Source organism: Onychomys torridus, chromosome 2 (assembly GCF_903995425.1).
Source record: "Onychomys torridus chromosome 2, mOncTor1.1, whole genome shotgun sequence".
Lineage (NCBI taxonomy): Eukaryota > Metazoa > Chordata > Mammalia > Rodentia > Cricetidae > Onychomys > Onychomys torridus.
In genome coordinates this window covers 153725971-153752415 of record NC_050444.1, presented here as the reverse complement: position 1 = coordinate 153752415, position 26445 = coordinate 153725971, and the positions used below count along the sequence as shown (strand labels likewise).

General features: G+C 51.2%; 1 protein-coding gene across 1 annotated transcript in view; it reads left to right on the top strand.

Moving 5' to 3' along the window:
- Nucleotides 1-26445, top strand: part of Igsf21 (immunoglobin superfamily member 21) — a 210862-nt gene that overhangs the window by 74802 nt on the left and 109615 nt on the right. The window contains exon 2 of the mRNA XM_036179011.1: nucleotides 17538-17650. Coding sequence (XP_036034904.1) covers nucleotides 17538-17650 — 113 coding nt within the window. The remainder of the gene's footprint in view (nucleotides 1-17537; nucleotides 17651-26445) is intronic.

Below are 26445 nucleotides of genomic sequence, written 5' to 3'. Positions count from 1 at the left end.
TCCAAAATAATGGGATGACTGCTGGGGCATGTTCTGCCCTGCCCCTGAATTCTCATCCCTAGCTAAGACACAGCCCAAACATCCTTGTCTGAGCCCCAAGCTGTCACGAGGAGCAGGTACTCTGCATCCTGCAGGACTACCAAATGTCTCTGGCTCACCTGTCCAGCCCACCCACTCCAGGCCTGGCCCCTCCATTCTGAAACACCTGCCACCTGGACTTTGGCCTCTAGCAAGATCAGACCCCAGGAGCCTCCAGTGACAGGCGAGTGTTCTATCATGGAACAAATGTAATAGGTTGATGTTTATCTTGCAGGCTGCGTGCACCTAATAAAGTATTAATACCGAGAGCAGATTGCTTTTCCATCCAGCAGGCAGAGTATGATTGCAGAGGAGGGAGGAGCTGGTGCTCCCTGGAGGACAGAGTCCCATATGCTCCCTGGAGGAGGGAGTTCCAGTGGGCTTGTTTCTTGGTGGAAAGGACACCTCTGTCAAAGGTGACTGCAAAGGACATTTCTCATAGCATTCCCAGGTTGTCCAACCACTCACTACACATTCAGAGGTCAGGACAGGGGCCCTGACAGAAGGTGAGTGCTGATCCACTTGGGTGGAGGAGAAGTTTGCCTAGGCTTTGAGGGTATACTCTTTATGGTGAGCTTTGGGCAGGCCACGCTTCCAGGCCCAGATGGCTAGCCTGAGTTTAGGAGACTAATCCTTCAGTGTTGAGTTTCTCAGCCTCTGTATTACTGACGTTTGGGACCAGGCAACTATTGGTTATCTGGGTCTGTCCTGTGTCTCATAAGGTATTTCTAGAATAGCGCCCCTCCAGGTGTCTTTCAGTCATCTCCAAATGTTCCCTGGGGGTCAGAACTCACCCTGGCTGAGAACCACTCTGCTTCAGTCAACTGCCATATAGAGCAGAAGGTGCAGGCACTCAGTGAAGGGAGTCTAATTCTGGAGCTGGGCGGATGGCTCAGTGGTAAAAGCACTTGCCGCACAAATGTGAAGACCTTCGATTGGTCCTCATGTAAAAATGGGGTATAGTGGCATGTGTCTGTTACCTCAGTGTTGGGGAGGCAGAGGCAGGCTGATGAAGCCCCGGAGATGGATGATCAGGCTATCTAGCAGAATTCTACCAAAGGGCTCCAGGTTCAGTGAGAGACTTGAGGAAGACTCCCAACATTGTCCTCCAGCCTCCATATGCACAAGCAGATACGGACATGCACAGTCACCCCCACGCACACATGCACATGTACAAACATGCACACATGCAGACACCATATACCCACACTGGGAGAGAGGGAGAGTACAAATCAGAAAAACAGACCCATTGCCATTTAGTCATCAAGAAGCTCTGGTCACATGAGCTCACTTGGAACAGACGCAAGCTACATTTTTCAGATCACATCTTAAAATAACAGGGTCAAGGAAGCAGAATTGTCACCAAGCAAACTCTTCAAATTTCCAGGCCTTTGGTGCAAGAATGAGGTAATCCCATGCAATGCCAGTTGCTTTTTTGGGAGGAAAAAAAGACAAAAAAAATTAAAGAAATATCCCTTTCCATTGCCCTCAGCTCCCAAACCCTAGCAATTAATTCTTATATGCTGAAGGACTTCTGTGTTTATGAGGCATTATTATTTAATGGAGGCCTATTTTAAATTGTAATTTTTTTCATTAAATTGCCTCGTTTTACTTATTAAGACCAGTTTATATCCTAGCTTAGTCTGTGTTTCTTGAGTAATAACTATTTTTCTTTTAAGATATTCTATAATAACTTATTATTCCAAGTAGGAGACGCCTTATGAGTTTGTCCCCATGATGCTGCGTTCGAGGGTGGAGGATGTGGGCAAAGATGGAGAATGCATGTGAGGGTGTTGGGTGCAGGGGAAGGTAGAGGATACAGGGGAAAAGAGAGGAGGCAGGCAAAGATGGAGAAAGCATCTGAGGGTGTCGGGTGCAGGGGGAGGTAGTGGATACAGGGGAAGAGAGAGGAGGCAGGCAAAGGTGGAGGATGCAGGCTAGCTCGCCTGCAGCTCTGGGAGTCTATACAGGAAGCCGGTGAGGTCAGTGCGGTGGCTATGGACCCTTGAGAGATCCAGGAAACTGGACCACCCTCCTTGGAGCCTTCACTTGCCAAACCATAACACATCTAACTAAAAGGAGGATGGGAACGCAGAGAGGTCAGCTGCAAAGGCCAGCCCCACTGTCTTGACCGAGTCCCTGTGTACAGGCACAGCACTGGGCAGCTTGCCTGTTTATCCTTCTGCCTCTCTCTTGCCAGCCATCCACATATGGCAGAGGTGGAAACTGAGGCATAGATCTGCACTATGACTCATTCAGGGCCTCATGGTCAGCCCATGGAAGAGTCAGAAGCTGTCACTGGTTTGTCTCATTCCCAAATTCAAAGTCAACCTCTCTGGGCACCAGAATCCCTAACAACATACAGAATGCCATCCTCTCCTTTCTCAGCCTCACCACTTGTCCTGAGAAATAAGCACCATCAACCCATTTCTCAGTTGAGATGACTGAGGTCCAGAGGAAGAACCATTTGCCTCTGAGCGTGGCAGATGAAGACCTCTGGTCATCTGTGTCAACAGCTGAGCACTTTCTCTTCTTCCTTCCTGACCACCCGCATCCTCCCGTGTCCAACTGTCTCTCCAGCCTTATGCACTGAGTGCCCACCCCTGGACTCAGACACCACAGAGACAGCTCACGAGCATGTCTGCAGCACCTGCCTCTGGCCCTTCCCCCTCACCTGACCCGAGACGAAGAGATGACACAGAGGCTGGGGAAGCCCATTGAGGGGCCCTGATCCAGGGCAGAGTGCATTTGTCTGTCTGCCCACTCGTTTGCTTATTTCCTCCTCCCTCCCACCAAGAACCTGCTGAACACCTACTGTGTGCACTGTTCATGGAAATCATACAAATGTCTAGACTCCTTCCGTGCTGTGGCCACACTCTCCTCCCCATCATTCCAGTCCTTTCCAACCATGTGGCAATGGAGAAAGGGCCATGGAGGACTGCATGTTCTCAGACACAGACCTGGTGGCTGCATTGCCCTGACTAGAATTCACTCACATAGCCAAACCAAATTGCAAGGGACACTGGGAAGTGTTCCTAGCTGAGTAATGGTGTGTGTGTGTGTGTACCTGTGTGTGTGTGTGTGTGTGTGTGTGTGTACCTGTGTGTGCATGTGTGTGTATACCTGTGTGTGTGTGTATACCTGTGTGTGCATGTGTGTGGGGGGGTGCAAGCACATAGGCACATAGCAGTCTGTGTGGGTTAGGAAGGCACATGTGTGCACAGAGTAGGCATTGTATACAAGAGAGGTGAGAGGATCCCCGTGTAAACTTGGGTTAGAGAGCCTGGCATGGACAAATGTAGCAGCTACAGCGTGTAGGCATCTGCACCTGTGAGCCTGTAAAGAGTTTCCCCAGGCATCGCATTCCCTGACAGACACCTCAGAGGCAAGAGGACTCACTGAGCAAGGCCTGGCCTGCTCTGGCCTCCTATTTATAAAATAGGAAGGCAAGTCCCTCACTTTGGCTTCTTGTGGGGAGATGGAGGAGCTTCAGGTGTCTGTGAACAGCCCCAGGGTCTCCTTATTAATAGTATAACCACATCATTATCAATAATGAAGCACAAATTAATAATAAATAAACAAACTAATGATAAATAATACATACACCATGAATAATACATTAATACACCCAGGCTTCCAAACATCTATTGCTTTTGACGTGGGGCACTTGATGAGCTGGCTGACGATCACAGGGAGGGGCTGTTGCAGAGGCCGAAATACTGAGGGTCCGGGGCATCAAGTATGTCTGTAAAACTGAAAGTGCTTTGGTCCCTAGGGGCCCAGAGCTGATCTGACCTTCTGCTGGGACATCAGGGCCCAGGAGTCCAATGGGATGAGGTGTGTCTTCTTCTCTGGATGGTCTTACCTAGAATAAGGTAGGGGTGGCAAATACAGTGCCTAAAAGAGCTGGGATGTGGCTCGGCTGGTAGAGTGCCTGCCATGCATGCCTGAAGTCCTGAGTTCAATTCCCAGTACTGCCTAAGCCAGGCCTAGTGGTTCAAGTCTGTAATGTCAGTACTTGAAAAATGGAGGCAGTAGCATGGCAAGTTTAAGGTCAACTTCAGCTACATAGTGAGTTTGACCAGGATGAGGAGGGGAACTGAAAAGAAAGAATCACATAATGTGAGTGGAGCTAGCCAGTGAGGAGGCCTGGAAAAATGTCTTTGTGGTTTCATCTACTTGGAGATGGAGTATCACTATGTAGTTCAGGCTGGCCTTGAACTCACAACCCTCCTGGCACCACCTCCAGAGAGCTGGGGTTACATATGTGTATACACCCTAGCCATACAATCTGTCTTGAGTTAGCCAGTAGCTGCAAAGCATAATGGCATAATAATGGGGACATGCACTTGGCCTTGAGAGGACAAATAAATAGTCAGCTGTGGGAGACAAGGTAGCTAGCTGGAAGGGTGCCACCTTGCTGTGCTTTGGGGTCATGGTGGATGCTGTGGGAAGGCTCTTGACCCAGATTTAAGAGGTTCTGCCCAGGATGAGGATGAGGCATGTGTCAGGGAGCTAGCTCTAGGGCAAACTGCGTCTTAGCCCCAACCTGAAGGCATGGTAAAATGTGAAGTGGTTGGGATGGGACAATGTTTTCCCAAGCTGAGGGAATGGCGGGTACAGAGATCTAGTCTCTGCTGGAAGCCTGCTGTATTTGGGGAGGTCTAAATAACTCAAGGGGGCAGAAGTTCAAAATGAAAAAGGTAGAGGGACTGAGGATGAGGCAGGCTCTTCAGCTGAGCCTTCCTGGGGTTGTGCCTTCATCTCCAGAACAACGGAAAATCAAAGCAGGACTTGGTCATGGAGCCCTGAGAGTTCACCAGCTGTTCCCAGGCACACAGGTCATGAGAGCCCATGCACATATGTGTGTGTGTGTGTGTGTGTGTGAGAGAGAGAGAGAGAGAGAGATGGGGATGGGTCCTTTCAACATCACACTGGTGCAGCCACTACATGCCCACATCACCCAGGATGCTGGTCATGTCTAAGGATGGAGAGTCACATGGTATAACCCATAGAATTCAGGCAGGCTCCTGTGAAGATGCCAAGTGAGCCACTGTGAGCTCCTAAAAAGGGAGCATCAGTCTGGTGTAAACCAGGCAAGGAGAACATGGTGCTGAACCTAGATATTCATGACTGGATCCATTTAGCTGAGCTCACAGAAGGAAACCCCACAGGAGAAAGGAGAACCGGCTGGAGGCAGGGGCTTGGGAGGACTCCTGGCGGGGTTTCAGGAGAGCAAATGCAGGATGTGAGACTGATGGAGTTGGAGGGGCTGAGAGAGGGGAGCTCATCAGGGGCCCAGTTGGCCTTGACAGATTCTGAACTTGATCCTGAATTGGAAGGCAATGGGGCAGGGAAATTGAATGACATTAACCAGAGACAGGGCATCAGTATTTGCATTTTAGAACTATCTGAAGCTCCAGGGGTGGAGGTGAGTGAGATTAACAAATCTGCAGGTTACAGAGCAGAAATCTGCATTGCAGGGTCCTGGGGAAATAACGTTCCCAAACTGAGGCAGAATGAGGCAGAGAGAGCACGAGAGAGGAGGTTTCGAACCAGCCATCTCCGAGACTGATGAAGGGGTAGCTTTCCGTTCTGGGTGGTCTCTTTTCCTTTGCGGTCAGAGACGGTGGTTGGCGGCACTTGTGAGTCTGCCTGGAAGGGCATATTTCACAGAACCCCATGTACCTGCCTGTAAGGTGTGTTTGCAGTAATTGGTTCCCTGTAATAATATTTATTACGACAGTAATTACGCAGCACAGGAGCCCAGGGAGGCTGTCGGTGGCTCTGCAATACGATATTTATCTTCATGAGATAGGGGTGACCTCATTTCTTCATGAGTGGTAATGCATGGAGCTCACTTGCTGCCATATGAAGATAAATCCCAGACCTCAGCAGGAGAGGGGGCATCAGGAATTGATTTGGCCCTGAACCCCATGGTCCATACCCCACAGGCCTTAAGTCCGGCAGGTGGAGGTCCAACAACCCCTAGGCCACGTGTCCTCTAACTTTGAGTTACAGTATAGTCCGTGCTGGTTCTCCAAAGACTAGGTCTATGAACTGTCTACATCACTCAGTACTCATTCACCCAGAACAGAGCTGAGAGTGCCCCTGCCCATTAAAATCCCCTCCTCTGGGAGCAGACACAGCCCCTGTCCTGAGGTGGAGACGCGGACAGCTCAGGCTGCTCTTCTTTCTTTGTTGACTTGCTTGGCATCAAAGAGGAATGGAAAGGTGACTGGCACTTTTAAGGCCAACGTCATTGATCTAGAAATGGCTTCAGGGGACTGTGGGTCAGGAATGAACAGAAGTTGGCTGTTACTGTTTAGACATGAGTGTCCCACAGGCTCGTGTGGTAGATGTGAGTGTTCCCATAGGCTATGGGCACCAGCTGGTGGCACCATTTAGGAAGGTTGTGGAAGGGAGGTGGAGTCCAGCTGGGGGAGGTGAGTTTCTAAGGCCAAGCACTGAAGTTTGATAGCCCAGCCCCAATTCCTGCCCTCTGCACCCTGAACGCAGTGGTTTGAGAATGTCCCCCGTAGGCTTCCCTGGTTCCCAGTTGGTGGCCTGCTGAGGGAAGTATGTCACTTGGGATGGCTTTTGAGAGTTTTTTTTTTTTAATTTATTTATTTACTATGTATACAATGTTCTGTCTGTGTGTATGCCTGCAGGCCAGAAGAGGGCACCAGATCTCATTACAGATGGTTGTGAGCCACCATGTGGTTGCTGGGAATTGAACTCAGGACCTCTGGAAGAATAGCCAGTGATCTTAACCTCTGAGCCATCTCTCCAGCCCTGCTTTTGAGAGTTTAAAGGTTGGAGCCGATTCCAGCTGGCTCTCCCTGCTTCATGGTTGTAAGCTCCCAACAACCTGCTCCAGCACCAGGCCTGCCATTTGCTCTCATGTTTCCTGGCCATGATGGACTCTGGAACCTAAACCCAAATTTAAACTCTTTCTCCTAAAATTTACCCTGGAGTTTTATCACAGCATCAGAAAGTGACTAATCCACTAACTGTGGGTATACTGTAACCACCTGCCTGGAGCTCCTGTCCCCATGCCTGTCCTGCCATGACAGGATGCACCCTCAAACTGGGAGCCTAAATAAACTCTCCCAAAAGTTGCTTTGGGCAAGTATTTCATCATAGTGATGAGAAAGTAACTGATCATAGGAAGTGGTTTTAAAAGTGCTGAGCCAAGTAATTTGAGGGTTTAAAACAAGTATTTTATTGTAAAATATTCAGCAAAGAAAAGATATAAAGAATGAAATGGAAATTATAAAGACTTATTTTTTTGTTTTAGGCGTGTGTGTGTGTGTGTGTGTGTGTGTGTGTGTGTGTGTGTGTGTGTGTGTATTTGCATACACACACTCACATGCATCTGAGTGTAGGTGTTCCTGGAGACCAGAAGAGGGCATCAGACTCCATGGAACTGGAATTACAGGTGGTTGTGAGCTGCTTAACAAGGGTGCTGGGAATGAAACTGAGATCCTGTACAAAAGCAGTATGTACTCTTAAATGCTCAGATAACTTTCCAGCTCCCAAATAAAAATCCTAGAGCCCCTTCCCCAAAGAAATGTAGTATAAGAGCTCATGGAGATGAAAAGCAACAGAATAGAGATGCCAAGGAGAAATAAGAGAACCGGAAGACATCAGGAAAGGTGATGCTAAGAACAGGGGAGAAGAGATGGAGATACACATGGGGTGGGGGGGGGGGGCACTGATGTTAACATAACAAACAAGTAAATGGAAACAGGCCGGGATATATGTTTTGGAGAAACAAATAAAGGTCAAGAATTGGAGAACAACAGGGATGAGATTCCATATGCAATGATGTCAGCAGAAAGAGAAGGTACATGGGCAGAGGAAAACTGAGGCATTGGGCCATGTGTGGAAGACCACATTACCCTGGGAGGTGGAGGTGTCCTGGACAAAGACCCTGAGGTGGGAGCTTGCTCAGTGGGCTCAGAAATCAGCAGGGCTTCTTGTGAGCAGGGAGCATAGAACAAGTTGAGGGGCAGGGAGGTAAAGTTAGAGTGGTAGGTAGGTGCAGAGCTGGTGCTAGGGGGCAATTAGGAGGGTGCTACAGTAGAGCCACTGGGAGCTAGTACCAGGTCCAGGGAGGGGGTGGTGGTACCAGGTCCAGGGAGGGGGTGGTGGTACCAGGTCCAGGGAGGGGTGGTGGTACCAGGTCCAGGGAGGGGGTGGTGGTACCAGGTCCAGGGAGGGGGTGGTGGTACCAGGTCCAGGGAGGGGGTGGTGGTACCAGGTCCAGGGAGGGGTGGTGGTACCAGGTCCAGGGAGGGGGTGGTGGTACCAGGTCCAGGGAGGGGGTGGTGGTACCAGGTCCAGGGAGGGGTGGTGGTACCAGGTCCAGGGAGGGGTGGTGGTACCAGGTCCAGGGAGGGGGTGGTGGTACCAGGTCCAGGGAGGGGTGGTGGTACCAGGTCCAGGGAGGGGGTGGTGGTACCAGGTCCAGGGAGGGGGTGGTGGTACCAGGTCCAGGGAGGGGGTGGTGGTACCAGGTCCAGGGAGGGGTGGTGGTACCAGGTCCAGGGAGGGGGTGGTGGTACCAGGTCCAGGGAGGGGGTGGTGGTACCAGGTCCAGGGAGGGGTGGTGGTACCAGGTCCAGGGAGGGGGTGGTGGTACCAGGTCCAGGGAGGGGGTGGTGGAAGGATGATGCTGTTGGACTCTGGATGTAGTATATAGAGGATCTGGGCCTTGTTGACTCCTCAAAAAAGAAGGGGTATATTGGGAAGTAGTAGGTGGTTGAAAAACAGGGTGAGCACCCCATCACTTGAGACCTTGTCCTTTGAGGGTGTAGAGGGCATCCAAGCCATGTATGTACCAGGCCTTGTTGTGTCTTCTGTTGCCAGGGGTAGTTACAGAGGATGAGTGTCTCTCTCTGGGCAAAGACTCCTGGCATGGGCATGAGAGAGAGTGTGAAGCCAGGAGCTCAGTAGCAAGAGCTACCTGGAGAAGCTAGGCCATGGCCAAGATCAAGGTTTCTGGGAGCTACAGGGTAGCTAGCATTCGGGAAACCAAGGCAGCTCCACCTGTCACTCTTTGTCTGCTAGCCTATGGTCAGGCAGCCACCACTGCTCCCTGACCCCAGCCTGTCATGCTGAAAGCTCTTCCTGGGATGCTGTAGGTGGATCCCACTGCCTGTCCCCTAGCTTCTGCTCTGCCCCGCACTTCCTGCTGACCCAACAGCCAGGTTATGTAGCATCCTGAAGAAGGGAGGCTGCCGGGCAAGCACTCACCATCCAGGACTGGTTTTCTCCTAGGAAAGGAGTCCTTAGCCTAAAGGCCTGAGAAGCCCCTGCATGCTCACCTGGTCCAGAAGGCAATGATCAGAGGCTGGTTGGAAGCCGTTTGAGGGCACCAGAAGTCCTGACTTACAGGGGCAAGGTGCTTCTGGTGGGGCCTCTGGGACCCTTGTCCTCACTGACTATGGAACTGTCAAGGGGAAAGACAATTCATTTCGTCCTTGTGGGATCTCTAAGTATGAGTAACGGCAGATGAAACAGTTGTAGGGGTAGTTTTCTGTGCCTTACATTGAAGCACCACCCCTAGTGAGGCAACAGGTAACTGCTAGATACCTGCCCCCACCAGGGCGTGGACCCAGACAGGACCCCCTTAATACCTGGGAGGGGTAGTGCTCAGGCCATGCCCCCGGGGTGGGGCAAGTACCTAGCACTTACCTGCTGCTTCCCTAGGGGCGGTGCTTGAATATAAGGCACAGACAACCATCCCTACAAACAGTCCATGGCCAGTTTGTGTTGTCATTTGAGACGGGCCTCCTGTAGCCCAGGCTGGCCTTGAATTCACTAAGTACTGAAGATGACTTTGAACTTCTGATCCTTCTTCTACCTCCTCAGTGCCAGGATAGCGAGCATGGGCCACCATGCCTGACCAGAAAGCAGGCCTGTAGTGATTTACCCAGGGCCACTCATGGACCAGGTGAGGCTGTGGCTGGGACAATCAGCTCAACAGTTTGCAAAAGGCTCTTCAGGTTTCTCAAGCAAAGCCCCTTATCCTTGGACCTGCACAAGCCAGGATGGACATGGATCGAGATAAAGTTGACCGTGCTTCTCTGGGCTCCCTTGCCTACTTGTCCCAGGGAGAGTCAGACTTAAGTCAAGTCTGGTCACAGCCTTGAGCTTGGCACTCTGAGAGAGTTATTCTACAATGCTTCTAGACTTCCAAGGAGGCTTCAGCCATCACCTCCTGAGGTGGCATGTGTGGCCTAAATAGTCCTGCAATTTGTTGAATGTATCTTTTGTTTTTGTTTCCGTGTTTCCAGACAAGGTTTCTCTGCATAATCCTGGTTGTCTCAGAACTTGCTTTGTAGACCAGGCTGTCCTGGAACTCACAGAGATCCACCTGCCTCTTGTCTCTTAAGTGCTGGGATTAAAAGTGTGCACCGCCAGCACCACCCGGCACTGAATGTGTCTTCATCTGATCTGCGTGTATCACTGTCAGGGGAGAGCAATAGCTGTGTCCAGTAGAGAACTTCTTAGTTAGGATGGAGCCTGTTCTGCTCCCAGTCCACCTGATGCTGATGCTCAGCGGGGCTCGGGCATCGGAGCTGATTGGCAGTAAATGTAATGCTTGCCATCACAGATTCCATCTACCACTGGTGTCTGAGTAATTGGTGGATACACTTGTCAGACAAGTGATGTGCGTTGTGTGTAGGAAGGAGAGTGGCCATGGGCTTCAGCCAGGCCTCTGCATCCAGACCAGCCTAGGCTGAGCTGGCATCTGTGAAGAATTCTGCCAGAGAGGTCCTAAAAATCCCTTGTTTCATGGATGAGGAAACTCAGAGCCAGCCGGCACAGGCCCGAAGTCCCCAAGGCTGGTCCAGCAGCAAGGCTAGGACCAGATACAGCTCCCTTCTCTCTGTCCTCAATATCCTGGGCTGGTGGATGAGCCTGTGTCCCCACCTTATCTGCTCGTCTGCCTCTGCCCCACCCCATCCAGCCCAGGTCAGGGTGGGGGTTCTACAAGGCCCCTTGATGCTGATCCCAGGGCATGGATGACCATCTGATCCTCACTGTATCATCTTCTTTCACACTGTTGTCCAGATGTTGGCCTCTGTCTTTCCTTCCTGGGACTGACCTAGAGGGAGAAGAGGCCAGTAGCCCAAAAGGGTTCGTGTCACCTCCCACGAGGGCAGTAACTAGGGAGAGTAAGGCCCATACTGTCTTTGCTTGTTTGAACTCAGTGGATCCTTGTCTGTATCTCATGGAAGGAAACAGTCCCACAGAGGTCCCATCTCCTGCCAGGTCACTGTGGAGTGATAAGAAATGATGCTTGGCCTGGCCCTGCACTAGCTGTGTGCCCGGCCTGAGAGCCAGCTTCCAATGAAGATCCACGAGCAGCCGAGGAAGCTGCAAACTGTGGGTGGGCAGCCCCTGAGTCTTGGTGGACCTTGTTAAGTCAGATGACTCTGCTCTGGGTAGTGGCAAAAGGTGAGAGGGAAAGATTGGCTTCAGAAAGTCAGTTAGACCTGGGTTCGAATCCCACCCTGCCCACTGCCATCCACATGTCGTGGGACAACGTGCTTCACAGTTACGAAGACAGAGGCATGCGTAGCTAAAAAGCTGGAAAATCAGCCCTCATCATCATCCTGTTTTCGTGCTCTGGGGATAACCAAAAAGAGAGACAGGTGGGCAAACGCTCACACTCTAGCATGATTTTGTTATGGCTTCCTGTGAATGGACACACTGCTGCCCCCCCCCCCCCCAGCTAACAAAAGCAGGGGGACCAACGTGCTGGGAAGAGTTCCACATAGGGGGTCTGCCGTCCTTAGTGTGGAGTCTGGCACCCTCAGCACAGGGCGGGGGCGGCAGCCAGGAGCCTGGGATGATGAGCGAGTGCATCAGGAGAGAGCACGTCCCTTACCTTCCGCCTCTCACTTGCAATAGCCTCTTCCACTCTGCCCTGTCCCAGCTGGAGCCCTGCCTGAGACTGCTCCGGTGGTAAGGTGTTGGAAAGGAACTCCTACATGGCCCAAGCCTGGAGTCCACCACCTACCCCAGAAGGCCTCTGTGGCACTTGTGGCCTGTCGCACAGGCTCCTGCCTATGTAGCTACCTGGATCACGTATTCCAGTATTTCAGGCTTCTCAAGAGAAGCTGGCCGGGAAGTCCTGTTCTGGAGGCCTGTCTCCTGTTCCTCTCCACGGCTTTGCCCTGATAGATCCTTCCCCCTCGCACATATCACCTTCTGATGTATTTCCATTGGTAATCAATGATGGCTTTCTCTGCTGCAACATCAGCTCCATGATGGAGGGAGACGCTGCTGTCACCAGGACAGCCTGTCTTCGTGTCTTGTCCTGCTGCTGTGTGTGATGAAGTATCCCATCAAAAGAGCTTAAGGAAAAAGGATGTTTTACTATTTCAGCTCCCTGTTCAAGGCACAGCCCATCAGAGTGGGGAAGTCGAGGCAGCAGAAGCTTGCAGCAGCTGGTCACATTGAGCAATGGATGCGTGCATGCTAGCTAGTGCTTAGCTAGATTTTTCTACTCTTCTACAGCCCAGGATTCCCTGCCTAGGGGATGGTGCCACCTAGAGTGGATCTGTCTTCCCACCTCAATTAACATAATTAAGAAAAAAACCTCACAGACATGCCCAGCTTCTGTCCAGTTAACAATTAGTTCCAACTGTCACAAACCCCATGACCATCCCATCAAGGAGAGACAGGTGTCATGTCCTTGGCCAATCACTTCTCAGAAGCAGTTAGCTGCAGAAATGGGCTTGCCTGAAGTGGGAGTCAGAAGCCCCATCTCTACAGACTCCCAGTCATCCGTGAGAACCACATGACAGTGCATCCATCTAATACAGTGAGTCCACTGTTGCAGCCCCACCTCGTGCCTGTGCAGGAGGCTGGTCTCTGTCAGACCCAGGGATCCCCCGTGGCTTCTGACATTACCTGCTGATGTTGCTCACACTTCAGCCCCTTCTCCAGATCGGAAACCTCGCTCATTCCATCTCCACCCCCAACTCCTTCCTGCCTACACAGCAGTGGTCCTCCATGACCCTGGCCAACTATCCCTGCTCCATCAACTCATCATGCAAGAGCACAGGCCTTTCCTCCTCCCACCTCTGGTTGTGAGCCCATTGCCTACCTGGCCTGGTGGTACTCAGCTCCTGTCTACACTTCAAAAGTGGGAAAACTGAGAAAAAGGGCTAGGTGACCAATCCCGCCATGTCTGGTGGGCTTGGTAACTGGACTGGTGTGTGATTCCCTTAGCCGTACCCCTACTCCCTGGAATTCCAGAACAAAGACTCCAGGCTGCAGGCTCATATGAATTTGCTTGTACATTCTTTCACCTCTGTTGTCCCTAGAGAGGCTGTGACATGATGGAGTGGGACATGCCATGGAGTAAAGGGGAACTGGATGTGAATCACAGCTACACTGTGTGATCCTGGCAGTTAATATATGTGCTGACTAGTTTTATGTCAACACAAGCTACAGTCATCTGAAAGAAGGAAATCTTGGTTGAAAAAATGTCTCCATAAGATCTACTGTAGGACATTTTCTTAGTGACTGATAGGGGAGGGCCAAGCCCATTGTGGATGATGCTATCCCTGGGCTAGTGGTCCTGGGTTCTATAAGAAAACAGGCTGAGCAAGCCATGGGGAACAAGCCAGTAACCAGCTCCCCTCCATGGCCTCTGCATCAGCTCCTGCCTACAGGTTCCTGCCCTGCTTAAGTTCCTGTCCTGACTTCCTCCAGTGATGGGCTATTATCTGGAAGCATAAGCCAAATAAAGCCTTCCCTCCCCAACTTGCTTTTGGTCATGGTGTTCCATCACAGCAATAGAAACCCTAACTAGGACTGAAGGGCTCTCTAACAACAGGCCTGAGCGTGGCAAATATGGTGCCAGCTGGTTTTGCCTGTTCTCCTTCCCTCTCCCTTGCTAAATCTTTAAGGCTAGCTTTAAGGTCTGTTCTCTTATTTGGCCACTGACTCATTCCTGAAACTGATCACCAAGGTCCAACTATTGCAACACTAAGATCCAGGAATCAAATTCTGTTATGTGACTACACTGGGTAACCTGTCCAATCACAACTTGCCAACTCATCCTAACACAGACCACCCCCCCCTTTTTTTTCCTTAAAAATTCACTGCTGCAAAAACCCCTGCTGCCCACCTGTGACCTCTCCAGACATGGCCTACCCCCTTGCTTATCCCTCCAGGCTAATGAATCTCCTTTGTGCTGAGAACTTGGTGTCTGGGTGTGTTCTGTGCTGACTCTGAGGGGCTGCCCAGCCCTACATGGACAATATACCTCTCTGTTCTCCAGTAAGGTGTTGGAGGGGACAGCTCTTCTGGAGAATTGCTGTGCTGGGTGCATGTGACACATTTAGCAAGTGCCTGGTACACACTGTATTTACAATGTCCTACAGGTTTGGCTAGCTCAGGAGTACTCCAGTTCCTTGTCGTCCTTTCGGCTGAAGGAGGCCTCCTTGTTGGGCACAGGTTGGGGTCTGGATTACACAAACTGCACCCGGCTTCCCTGTTCCCTCTCATAGCCACACACATCCCACATGATCCTGGGTGGCACTCACATGGTGATGTCTCTTTTCCTCCTCTGTATATTTCAGAGGACAGGAGCCCATTGTACCGCCCTGTTTCTCAGATTCTGGCCCAGGTCTTGCTCAGGACACATGGGAACAACTGTGTTGTAAACCAACCCCAAGACTGGCCTTGCAGTGGTATAGCCCCATGGCCTCAGGGGCTCTCCATGAACCTGACTTCAGCTGACGTTAGAGAGGGTCCCAGAGTGAGCCCCTGCCTTCAACCCCTGCTCTGGAGCTGTAGCCATGCAGATCCAATTGGATACCTACTCCCACACTGATCTCTGACGGCCGCTCTTCGTTTTGCCTCTCAGAGTGTTGGACCCATTAAGCTACACGCAGGGGTCAGGCCCCTGGGACTTGATCCGCTCAGGTTCCCTGCACAATTGAAATCCCAGCCCATCCTGGCTGCTTTTCTCATTAAGGCGATTGGACTGGATTGATCTAGTCAATCAATATGCAGACATCAGCCGTGGGAAGCCCATCAAATGAGCCTGAGTGGTCGGCCCCAGAATGAAGTCCCCACCAAGCTGAAGTGGGCACGTGGCCCTCTGAGTTGGAGGTGGGGAGGCAGAGGAATGAGCCAGAGGTCTCGCGGAGGTCTGCATGGTGGTGTGGAGGCAGCAGCATCCCCGAGGCATGACGACTGAAGTGTTTGTAGATTCCAAAACTCCTCCCCAACTGGCCAGCCTGTCGTGGGCTCCCCCATGACCAAACATGGCCTCCCTTAAGTGTCTAAACATGTGGGGATGCAATTGCTGAGTATTAAAGAAGCCAGTGGTGGCCTCTCAGGGTCTTTTCCTGGGAGTTAAGTGGCTCTGAAGCTGGAATGGGCATTGGGTCCCAGTGTGCATCAGGGACCCTGTGTGGGGGTCAGAGAAGGGGCTTCCCAGGCAAAGTGGTTTGGAGACATCAGGGTAAGTGTGTTTCCTCTTCTGCGGCCCTAGAAGCCTATTGTTGCGTTATCTTACGTAGGCTCATGTTTGACCCTTGATCCCCAGTGGGTGGTGCTGTTGTGGGGGTGTTTGCTGAACCTGACTGGAGGAAGAGGAGTCCTTCAAGGTTACAGCCCTGCCCCCTTTCAGCTGGAGTCCTCTGCTTCCTGGCCAATGTCGTGGAACAAGCCACAGCTGTAAACTGTCACCTCAGTGGACTCCAGCTTCCGCCCTTCCCCACCCCACCCCAGTTCCTGCCCCCATCCCACACCCCCATACCCCCACCCCACCTCCTACCCCGCCCCTGCAGGGACTACACGTAGTGGGTAGCTACACCCTCTCAGTCCAGGAGCCACAGTTAACCTTTCCTTCCTGGTGTGGCCTCTGCAGGTGTTTTGTTACTGGAATGAAGGGTGGGGAGGTAGTGTTGAATCCAGCCTTTCCTTTGGTCTCAGGAGGTCTTAAATATTTATTTCTTATTTGTCTAAACAAAGGATTTCAGAAAGAAATTAAACCTTCCACAAGGTGAAGGGGTTGGGATGTTGCAGGTCCAGCGCCTGATTACAGTTTCCCTGGAAGTGTCTATCCCCCAGGGATCCCCTTTCCTTCCTCACTTGGGGAACATGCGTTAACATGGCAGACCATGAGCTTCCCCCAACCAAAGTTAAGACAACTGCCAGAGAGCATCTGCCCCCGACGGGGTTTCCCCCTTGCTGTAAAACCCCCAGATGTCTCCACCAGTGAATCTCAAAAGTCCCCCGATTCATGACTGTTCTCCATCCTATAAAAACCTCTCGAAACCGCTTTGTGTTGGAACACAGAATTTAGGGTAACCTAAATCTGGGTTCACAGGCCATGGTCACCCATATTCAGCTTCACATAAATTAACTCTTATCTCGCTTGAAGTGAGAGTTGTGGGTTTTGTGTAAGCCTGTGTGTGTGTGTGTGTGTGTGTGTGTGTGTGTGTGTGTGTGTGTACATACGTGTACCCTATGGTGTGATGAAGTCAGAACAGCTTTCAGGAGTCTGTTCTCTCTTTCAGTCATGGGTTCTAGGGATTGAACTCGAGTTGAAGTTTGCAAGATGAGCGCTTTTCCCACTGAGCCATCTCGTGGCCCTCTGTGGGTCTTGTATATAGAGGGCTGACCTGTGGGAGAAATTCTTTGTAAGGGGATCCATGGGAGCCAAGGAGGTGACAGAAAAGATATGCCAGTGAGAGGGAGAGCGTGAGATCCACTCTGTCACCTTTCCTGTTGGCTAAAGAGTGAACGGTGAAGTGACCTCCACAGGGGAGGCCCAGCCCTTCCGTCAGCATCTACCCTCACTTTCCTGTTTCGGATAGCAGTCACTGTCCCAACTGGGTATTCTTAGGTTCTCGGTGTCTTACTCAAAGAACTGAAGAATTGCATGTAAATAGCAAAATAGGAAGGGATTTTATTCAGAAGTACCATGAAAGTGCAGGCCTGGAGAGCAGGGCTCTGAGTGAGTCACTCCAGAGGAAGGAGGCCTACCTCTTCTCCCTTTGAGGGTTCAAGAAAAAGAGGCATCTGTTGGGGTGGGGTGAGGGTGGTTTTCTGTTTTGATTTACAGGCTTGGACTATGGAAGCCTTCATTCATATGAATATCCTTTCCTATAATACATATGATTTTAATCATATGCATAGGCATAAGATGGTACATAGGGTATTCCCTTCGAAGTTCACCCCAGCATAGGCCACCTTTGCCGCAAGCACCTAAAATTGGTTCAGGCTGGATGGGCTGGATGTGGTTCGTCACTGAAAGGGAGTTGCTAAGGATTGCCAGAAGGGAATCTAGGAAGGGATCTACCCACTGCACCATTTGGAGTTTGGTGGTGTAGCTCAGTCTAGGTAGGGGTCCTGGGTTGCTAAGCTACCCATTATGCTTGTCTGTCTCATCTCCTCTCTCCTTTCCTCCACAGGCTATCTGACAGTCAACATTGAGCCCCTTCCCCCTGTGGTGGCCGGGGACGCAGTGACCCTGAAGTGTAACTTCAAGACAGACGGCCGCATGCGCGAGATCGTGTGGTACCGGGTAAGTGGCCACCCCACATGGCTGTCTCTGTGTACCGAGGCTATGACAAAGTCCACAGAGAAGGGTGCATCCTCAGTTCCCGCCATCCCTAAGCCGCCCTCTGGTCTCTTTCTTTTCTTGGTCTCCTCTGTGCTTCTGATAACCCCAGGAATCCATCAGTGTCCCAGTAGAAGTTGCTGAGAAGTGTACAAGCCCCGGGGACAGTGTGCAGCTGGGAACAATACTGATGTGGTCCCAAGGGGGTGTTTTGGCCATGTCTTTGGCATGGAAGAGAGGACAGGAAGGCTTCCTGTCTTTAGAACTGCCTTTCAGCAGAGTGTGCTGATGCACAGCTCAGCACTCAGCAGGCTGAAGCACGAGGTTTGCTGGTTTCAGGGCAAGCCTGAGCTACATAGTGAGAGTCTGTCTTAAACAACTGGAAAGCATGATACATTTCAGAGATTTTCTGCCATTTCAGCTTACTGCATGAGACTCAGTCTGGCTGAGTCTAGGGCTGAGGGGGCAAAGTGGCTTGAGATGCCCAGGTATCACCCAGGTACCAGTGATGACAGTGGTAAGAACAGGCTTGGGTCTTGGGCACAAGAGGTCATTCCAGCCACAGAGGGAATGAATCTCTGTGAGTCTGATTGGGGTATCCCAGCCTAGTTATCTCTTTAAGGAGCAGGGGCTGGGCTCCCGAGAAGGGTCAACATGCTTGGAGGCTGGTCTGTGAGAACATGCCCAGGGATGCCACAGATGATTCCTCTCCTGGGATCTAAGCCAGGGCCAGGCATCATTTCCTGGTAAAGGCCAAGACTGTAAACGCATTCCTTTCTGCTGATCATAGAGCGTGAGTCACAGCTCCTCCACACTGTTTGGGGACAATGTGTGAATGAGAGGGCACACCATGTTCCCCAAACATGCTGTGCATGGAAACCAGAAAGTTGAATTTTGTATAATTTTCTTGTGTCTCAAAAATCCCTTCTTCCCTTCTTTCTAACAGTTGAGAAAAGTAAAAAGCAAAACTCGGGGGCCATGTGGAAATACAATGTAGGTAGAGTGGACTCCTGCTTTGTGGTTAAAGATACCTGAGAGAAGCATTCTGTAGGGGTGGGTGTGGGGTTCAGTGGGTAAAGTGCTTGCTTAGCATGTATGGAGCCCTGGGTTTGTGCCCCAATGTTGTATAAAACCTGGTGCAGCGCACACCTGCAATCCCAGCACTTTGAGGTGGATGCAGGACCAGAAGTTCAGGGACATCCTTGGCTACCCTGCCTGGCATTCACCCACAGAGCCTAGAAACTTGGAGTGATGGGTGAGAGGGAAAAGAAGCCCTGAGTACCTCAGTGCTCCTCCACTCAGGCCACTCTCCACCCCCTCCTTCCTTGCCATCCATCTTGAATTTCTGGTCTTCGGTTTACCATTTGCTGATGAGTGTTGATTTGTTGGCTCTGCCCACAATCCTTTGAACCCAAGCCTGTCCTCCACCTCAGCATCATAGCCCTTCCTGCCTGGAACCAGCTCTGGTGCCTTCCACCCATGCCCTGCAAGTGTGACTTGCACACTTGAACCCACGGTCCTCATCCCTAGGAGAGGGAGACCAACCAGCCCAGACAAAGTCAAGGCTGGCAAGAGCCTAGCCATGGATTGTATCATCATCTGTGGAGTCACAGGCTATGGGGGCTGCTTGACTGTCACAGGCTGTAAATATGGAGGGAGCGAGAGAGGAGAGATTAACCCCAGATACTGGCTGACACTGGGGTCACAGCTCATCCTCCCTCACCCCAGGCTGGAATCTGAGGTGAGGAGAAAGAAGGTGCTATGGACTGGTAGAAACGATCCCTGGGGTGGAAGGTGGGGTAGAGTTGGAGCTGGGAAGAGTCCAGGGGCCCCATAGCCTTCTATGCCCCCCACCTCCACCTCAGTAGTCAATATGCCAGAGGAGATGACAGTGGTCCTGAAGAGACAGCTTCTAGAGGAGGGACACCACCAGGCCAGGCTGTGCCCATGCACAGAGGTATCCCTGTGGCTCCCTAAGCTGGAGGCACAGTCCATCATGAGCCTCCAGGCTGGACAGAGGCTTCCACTTTCCTTCTGCTCAGCCCAATCTACCTGCTACATTGACTGTTTAAAGAACTGGTCGTGTCTTTAATGGGTGTCAGGCCCTCTGTCTGGGGTTATGGTAGGTTGTACTAATTTATTTTATTTCAGTTCCCATCCTTTGACTGAAGGCCTCTGGTGTGGGGGTATGCAGATGTATGCAAATCACATGCAAATTGTCCACTGAGCCAAATGCCAGGCCCTTTTAATTCTGGAGCTGGACAGGGTGGTGGCTCAGCTGTCTGGCTGCTCTCCTGGGGACCAGAGGAGCCCAAATGCTCTGTCCGTGATGGAGGCTGGGGCAGAAGGAAATTCCAGGAAAGATGCACGGTGCTGCCAGCTTTTCCCCCTTTGACTGCTGCTCTTCTGGCCTCCCTCTTCCCACAGAGCCAGCTAAAGAGAGATAAGAACTGACATAGCCTGGTGGAGGCTCCAGGACCTGGGGCTGGACAGGGTTTCCGGGGGTGTGGGAGAGACAGCAAGGAAAGCCCCAGCCTCCTTCTCCAATGAGCATGCCCCCTACCAGACCAGCCCTCTTAGCCAGCATCCATCTTGCCTCCTCTGCAGAAGCTTGGCCACAAACAGCAAACTGCCCAGTGCCTTTGGTTTTCAGGCCCCTCCTCCTGCCTCCCCCATCTCCTGAATGAGTTTACAGAGCCCGGCTTAGAAAGAAATGAACAGATCCCACAGGCTCAGCCAGGCCCAGGCCTCCAGTCCCTTCAGAAGGGAAAAGCAGAGGTATTGTAGGATGACACCACCACTCCACTCGCTCAATTCAATGGGCACGAAACAGCCCACTGCATGTGTTAAGTCTTGCAGCTCTGCTCTGCTCTAGAAAAGTGTCTGCACAGGAGATCATCAGAGTTTTCCCAAGGCATAGAAGCTTGAGTGAGTAGCTCAGTGGTAGAGAACTTGCCTAGCATGGCAAGGCTCTGAGTTCAATCCCCAGCACCACACACACACACACAGAGAGAGGGGGGGGACTTTCTAAAGCACAGAGAATAGATTGGTTCTTTGGGGAGAGTGGGGAGCCAATAATGCTCTCTGACCTCTGGCTAGACATCTGGGCTTGCCTAGAGGGAAGAAAAGTTATGGTGAAGTAACCTGAACTCGGATACCTTGCCTGAGGTCTGGCTAATAGAGAAAGAGCTCAGACCAGTTCAGTGAAGATGTCTAAACTACCAGATAGTCTTAAGAGAGCACAAGTGACCAGAGCATCCGCCACTCCCTCCCCCACGCCAATCTGCATCATCCGTGTGGCTGACACTGGTCACACATGGCTGTTCTGATTTAAATTAAAGAGCAAAATGCTTTCCCCGTTCATTCAGACAAGCCGTTTCTATCACTCATCACACAGAGCTGGTGGCATCAGATTGCAACAGAACAGAACTAGAACATTCCCATCTCTGTGAGGGTCTGTTGGAACCCAGAATGTCTCTGACATTCCGACCTCCTCGCCCCCAGCGACTCTAGACGGGGCTTGCCTGTCAAAGGGGTGGTGCTGGCTCTTCAGAGTCATTTCCTGGCAAACTCATGCCACAGTGAGTTCCAACAAAGTGAACTGTATTGATCTTGTGACCTATCATCATTACAGCATGTATGTTTGTGGTAAGGGAGGGTGGGGAGAAAGACACGGTTATCCCTCTTAAAATACATTTGAAAACAGAGAGGTCAAGGGAATGGTCAGGCCCAGGGCTCTCAGGAATTTCGGTGTCTGTCTGGTGTGACCTAAGGATGCTTTGCGTCCTTCTCATCTCCCTGGTACTTTTCCACCATTGTTTGCGTTCATATAGACTGGAGTTCCCCAGGCTCATCTGCAATTCTATTTTCTCAGCAACATACAGTAGCTAATAGTGTAGAGGTGCAATTCCACACATGGCCAGTAGGAGCTGGCCATCTCACATCCCATCTACCTTAGGGCCCAAGAAAGAACTTGTTCCAGATGAACGTTACACAGAAAATTTCATTTTGTCCTTCCTGTCCACTGAGGTCATGTTTAGAAATAGGATGAATGCTAACCTGAATGGATGACATTATCGTGCCATTCCTGGGAGCTGAGTACAGGGTCAAGGGCTTTACCCTTCAATTTCATGTTGTCACTGGCAGGCAAATAATACTATGAATTCTGCTTTTCAAGTGAGGAAACCAGGGACATTCAAAATATTGAGTCCCAGGTCCTATTGCATCCCCTGGCTCCTCCAGAAAGTTCTAGACACACCCTCCTCTGAGCACCTCCGGTATAAAAGATGTATCTTGTTTTCTGTGATTCTGGGCAGTTACTGCAAAGTGACCATGGTAATGATTAAATTAAGAAAGGCTGGGCTTTGGAGAGGTGGATCTGTCGGCAAAGGAGTTCTCAATGCAAGTGTGAGGACCTAAGTTCAAATCCCCAGAACCCAGTTAAGCCAGGTGTGGTAGTCTGTAATTGCAGAGCTCCTACAGGGAGATGGTAGAAAGAAACCAGGGAATCCCCAGATGATTGAGGGCCAGCTAGTCCGGGAGAAACAGAAGAAATCTACAAAAAGACCCTGTCTCAAACAAGATGGAAGGCGAAGACTAATACTTGAGGTTGACTGTAAGTAAGTGCTCACGTTTATGCACATGAATGTGCTCTCTCTCTCTCTCTCTCTCTCTCTCTCTCTCTCTCTCTCTCTTTCTCTCTCTCTCTCTGTTTCTTTCCATTTGTCTGTTTGTTTGTCTGTCTGTCTGTCTGTCTCTCTCTCTCTCTGTCTCTCTCTCTCTCTGTGTCTCTCTGTCTCTCTCTCTCTGTCTCTCTCTGTCTCTGTCTCTCTCTCTCTCTCTCTCTCTCTCTCTCTCTCTCTCTCTCTCTCTCTCTCTCTCACACACACACACACACACATTAACAGACCATCCATGTAGCCTCCGCCTTGAGTGCATAGCACACATGTTCTCCGAGACTAGTACCTGTCTGTCTGGAGAAGTGCAGGTCTCTGCAGACTCTTGGTAGAATGTAGGCACCGGGCACATTTCTTATTAGGAAATCCTGGCTAAACTCATTTAGTTGGGGGTCGCCTGCCCAGCAGGCAAAGCCAAAGGTCTGTTTATATCATAGAAATCCATTAAGCAACCACAGGGAATCATGGGAATTTAACCTTTCATGGCAGTTTTTATCATCACATCTGTGTTTTGTCTTCTTCCTGCACTATTTATTCCCAAGATCTGCTCTGAGCACAGGTTGCAAGGCCATGGGAAGAAAGCCACAGACGGAGATGGAGCGGGGAGAAGGACACGTGGCTATAAATGCTCTGCGCTCTGCAGCCTTATTTATTTTTATTTATTTATTTACTGTGTGTCTGTATGCTCATCTGTATGAGTGTATGTATACCACATATCTGCGGGTGCCCAAGGAGGCCAGAGGGCATTCCATGCTTCAGAACTGGCATTATAGGTAGTTGTGAACTACCGGATGTGTTTGCTAGACATTAAATCCCCCACCCCACCCCCAACAAGAGCAGCAAGGTCTTTTAACTTCTGAGCCATCTCTCCATCTCTCCTGCCCCTTTCTGCATCCTCTCATCTCACCTTCTCACCTGTGGATGCTGACAGCTGGGGGTGTGTTTGTTTTGAGGTACCAGTGGTGTTACCTGGCCATGCACTCTCCTCTGCTTCCCTGGGAGATCTGTTGGAAACACTCAGGGGAGACTACAGAGAGGGAAAACACTGAGCTTGGAGGCCAGTAAGACAATGGAGACAGAGAAAGGGCTGGTAACTGAACGTCTACAGTAAGTTTGGGGGCTTGACCTTGGCGGTGCATGTTTTAGAAACTCCATGTGCTCTTGGTCATAGGTGGGCATAGTTAGTACTAGATTCACCATGGAATCTATTCTATAAGTGGTAGCCATTGTCCCACCATGTTTCCTGGTGACCTAAGAAGCCCAGATAAGGTAACTTTAGAATAAGGGTGGATGGTGTTTGGGGAGGACCAGCACCTCTGGGCTCATGACACACAATCACAGCAATACCACCTTTTGTCTTTGGGTGGTGTTGCTGTGAGCTCAAAGGTTCTCGTTCCTAGAAGTGGCTGTCCACGCTGAAGCCGATTGGTGGATCTTAGACTCTCCATGCTGGAGTCCAGGGCAGCTATTTCTTGGAACCAGCTCCCAGCTGACTGCGGTACCCTTGACCTGGCAAATGACTCTGGTGGTTTTGGAAGAGGGGTCTAATCCGCTTGTGCAATCGACATTCACTCAGTGTGTTATGGTACTAGAGTCAGGATGGTTCTGGGCACTGAGGGTGCACCAGTCCCTCACTCATGCCGCTCCCTGAGAGATGAGTTTACAAGTTCCATCAGCAAGTAGGATTCTAGGCATCAAGGAGTTTGGTGCCTATGGTTAAAATCGGCTATGGGGTGGACAGGAATAGTTTGTGTGGCTCATGGTTTTGGAGGCTGGGAAGCCCAAGGCTATGGGTTCACTTCTGGGGTTGTTCTTGCTGCCTCATATGGCAACAGGAGCAAGACCATGTGTACATCCAAGAGAGAAAGTGGTAAAACGCATGCTTCCTGTGACTGTGAACCTCCTCTCAAGGCACTCATTAGTGTATGCCAGCTTAGCCCTAGTGGCCCCCTGTATGTGTGTGCCCCCCGTATGTGCACCCTCCCCCTGTGTGTGTTCAAGCAAGCACTCTGCTGACTAAACTATCTCCCTAGCCTGTGTTGTGCAATTCTGTGGGACCAAAAGACTGAAAGTCCTCAAAGGCTCCTTATTACCTCACCCCCCACCCCTGCAAAGCACAGGAGCCCCGGTATCACGTGTCTGGGTGGTTAGCGACATGAAATGTGCAGTGCGGGTTGGTGAGGTCCAAACTCAGGATGTGCATGGGCGTGGTGAGATTCCGAAGGCTGTGAGAGTCCTTCTTCATGAGCCTTCCAGGGATCAAGATGAGGAGGGGCGGGCGCCGTAATCGGCATGGGTGGGAAGAGCCACTGCTGGAGACTGGGATCAATCCAGAGCCCCAGCTCCATCAGCCCGGGTTTGCACATGGCTGCTCCTGGCCGGGGGAGGGAGATAAGAAAGAAAGAAAGAAAGAAAGGACAACTTGATGTTGGCAGTTCATCACTGCCCTTTCTGGCACCAGGAGAGGAATTTTTGACCAGAAAAAAAAAATCCTTCTGCTCTTGGGGATTAAGATCAAGTTCCCGATACTGGCAATGAGATCTTTTCCCTGCCCCATACGGGCCTGATAAGAGCTCTTGGCTCCCAACCTGTCAAGAGGGAGAGCCAACAGCTGGCATGGACTCACAAATATCAGGATGTTCTATTGGCCCACACATGGACTCCACAATCAACGGTCTTTCTTATTGGATGGTGACAGAAGATTGCCCCTTGGAGAATCCAAGGCCAACAGGGTGATGGCTGAGCTTGTCTGGTATGTGTCCTCATTTATCCGCTGCATTCTCTAGAAAAGAGCCAGGACCTGGCACAGAGTATCCTGCTGTGTGGCCTTGGGCCAACCGCTTCCCCTCTCTGAGCCTCAAGCTCCTTCCTGTAAAACTGAAGGTTAATCCCAGGTGGAGATCGGAGACTGTGTTGCTTCCTTCTCACCCTGCAGGCAGCCTCTGCTTTGTCTCAGAGGATCCCGGGCTGAGGGACAAGGCTGCCCAGCCAGGGCAACTCTCAAGGTGAGCTTCGCATGTCTCTCCATTAGAAGTGGGAGTCCTGGCCTGAGCTGCTGCAGGGCTTCTGAGCTGGTGGAACACGGAGCTATAATAAGCCCGAAGTGTGATTTTCAGTGTCTCTGCCTGACTCACGCCCTGCTGGGTTTAAATGACAAGGGGCTGACTTAACTTGTCAGAGAAGGATTAAAGGCAAACTTCCACTCCAGCACACCAGAGAAATAAAACACCACAGCAGACCTGAGGAATTTCGGAAAGCTGGCTCCATCCAGCTCTATCCAGCTCCTTCCCTCCTCTGGCCCTGCTCCTCCTGGCTCCACCATTTCTGATTGGGTGCAAAGCCCCACTGGCAGTGTGCACATCCTTGCCGATGGCCACCATCATGGGCTCTTCTAGAACGCACACGTGACGGTACCACTGTTGCCCTCTCTGTCCCACACTTCACACAAAAGCTCTCCATCACCTTCAGGGTCAAGTTCAAGGTCACCTGATCCAGTTACTAGGCCTTTCTGGACCCAGCCTCGCTGCTTTCGAGGCTTCCAGTGGGCACACTGCTCGATGATCATATGGTTCATCCTCAGCTGTGCCAATGTTCCTCACCACCTCCCTGCCTTGCATCTGTTACCATGGTGCCCTTCTCTCCCGCCATCTGGCAAATGCTGACGTTCCCGAGGGCTCAGCTTCAGGGTCACCCCGGGTACCGATTCCCATCCTTCACTTTCCTTCCATCCTCCATCCTCTTCCTCATCCTTCTTCCTTGACCTTGTTGGAGTTAGATCCTCATGTGTACAGCCCTGCCATATAACTCAGCGCAGGTGTTAGAGCCTCCTGACTGCCACTGAGAGGACTCGTGCCTTTGGACTAAGAGCACAGAGAAGGGACATGGTTGGCCCAAGGCCACACAGTGCGATGATCAGTCTAGGATCCTGACTTGTTTCTCTTGCACACATAGGGAAGTGAGAACCTGCCCCTGGGTGGGCTGCGTCATCTCCTGTGCTTGGGGCCTGCCAGTCTTTGCTCCTCCGTTGCCTTATTGTGCTTGGGCTGGAGGGATGAACTGGACCAGTGAAATGACTGGGGCTGT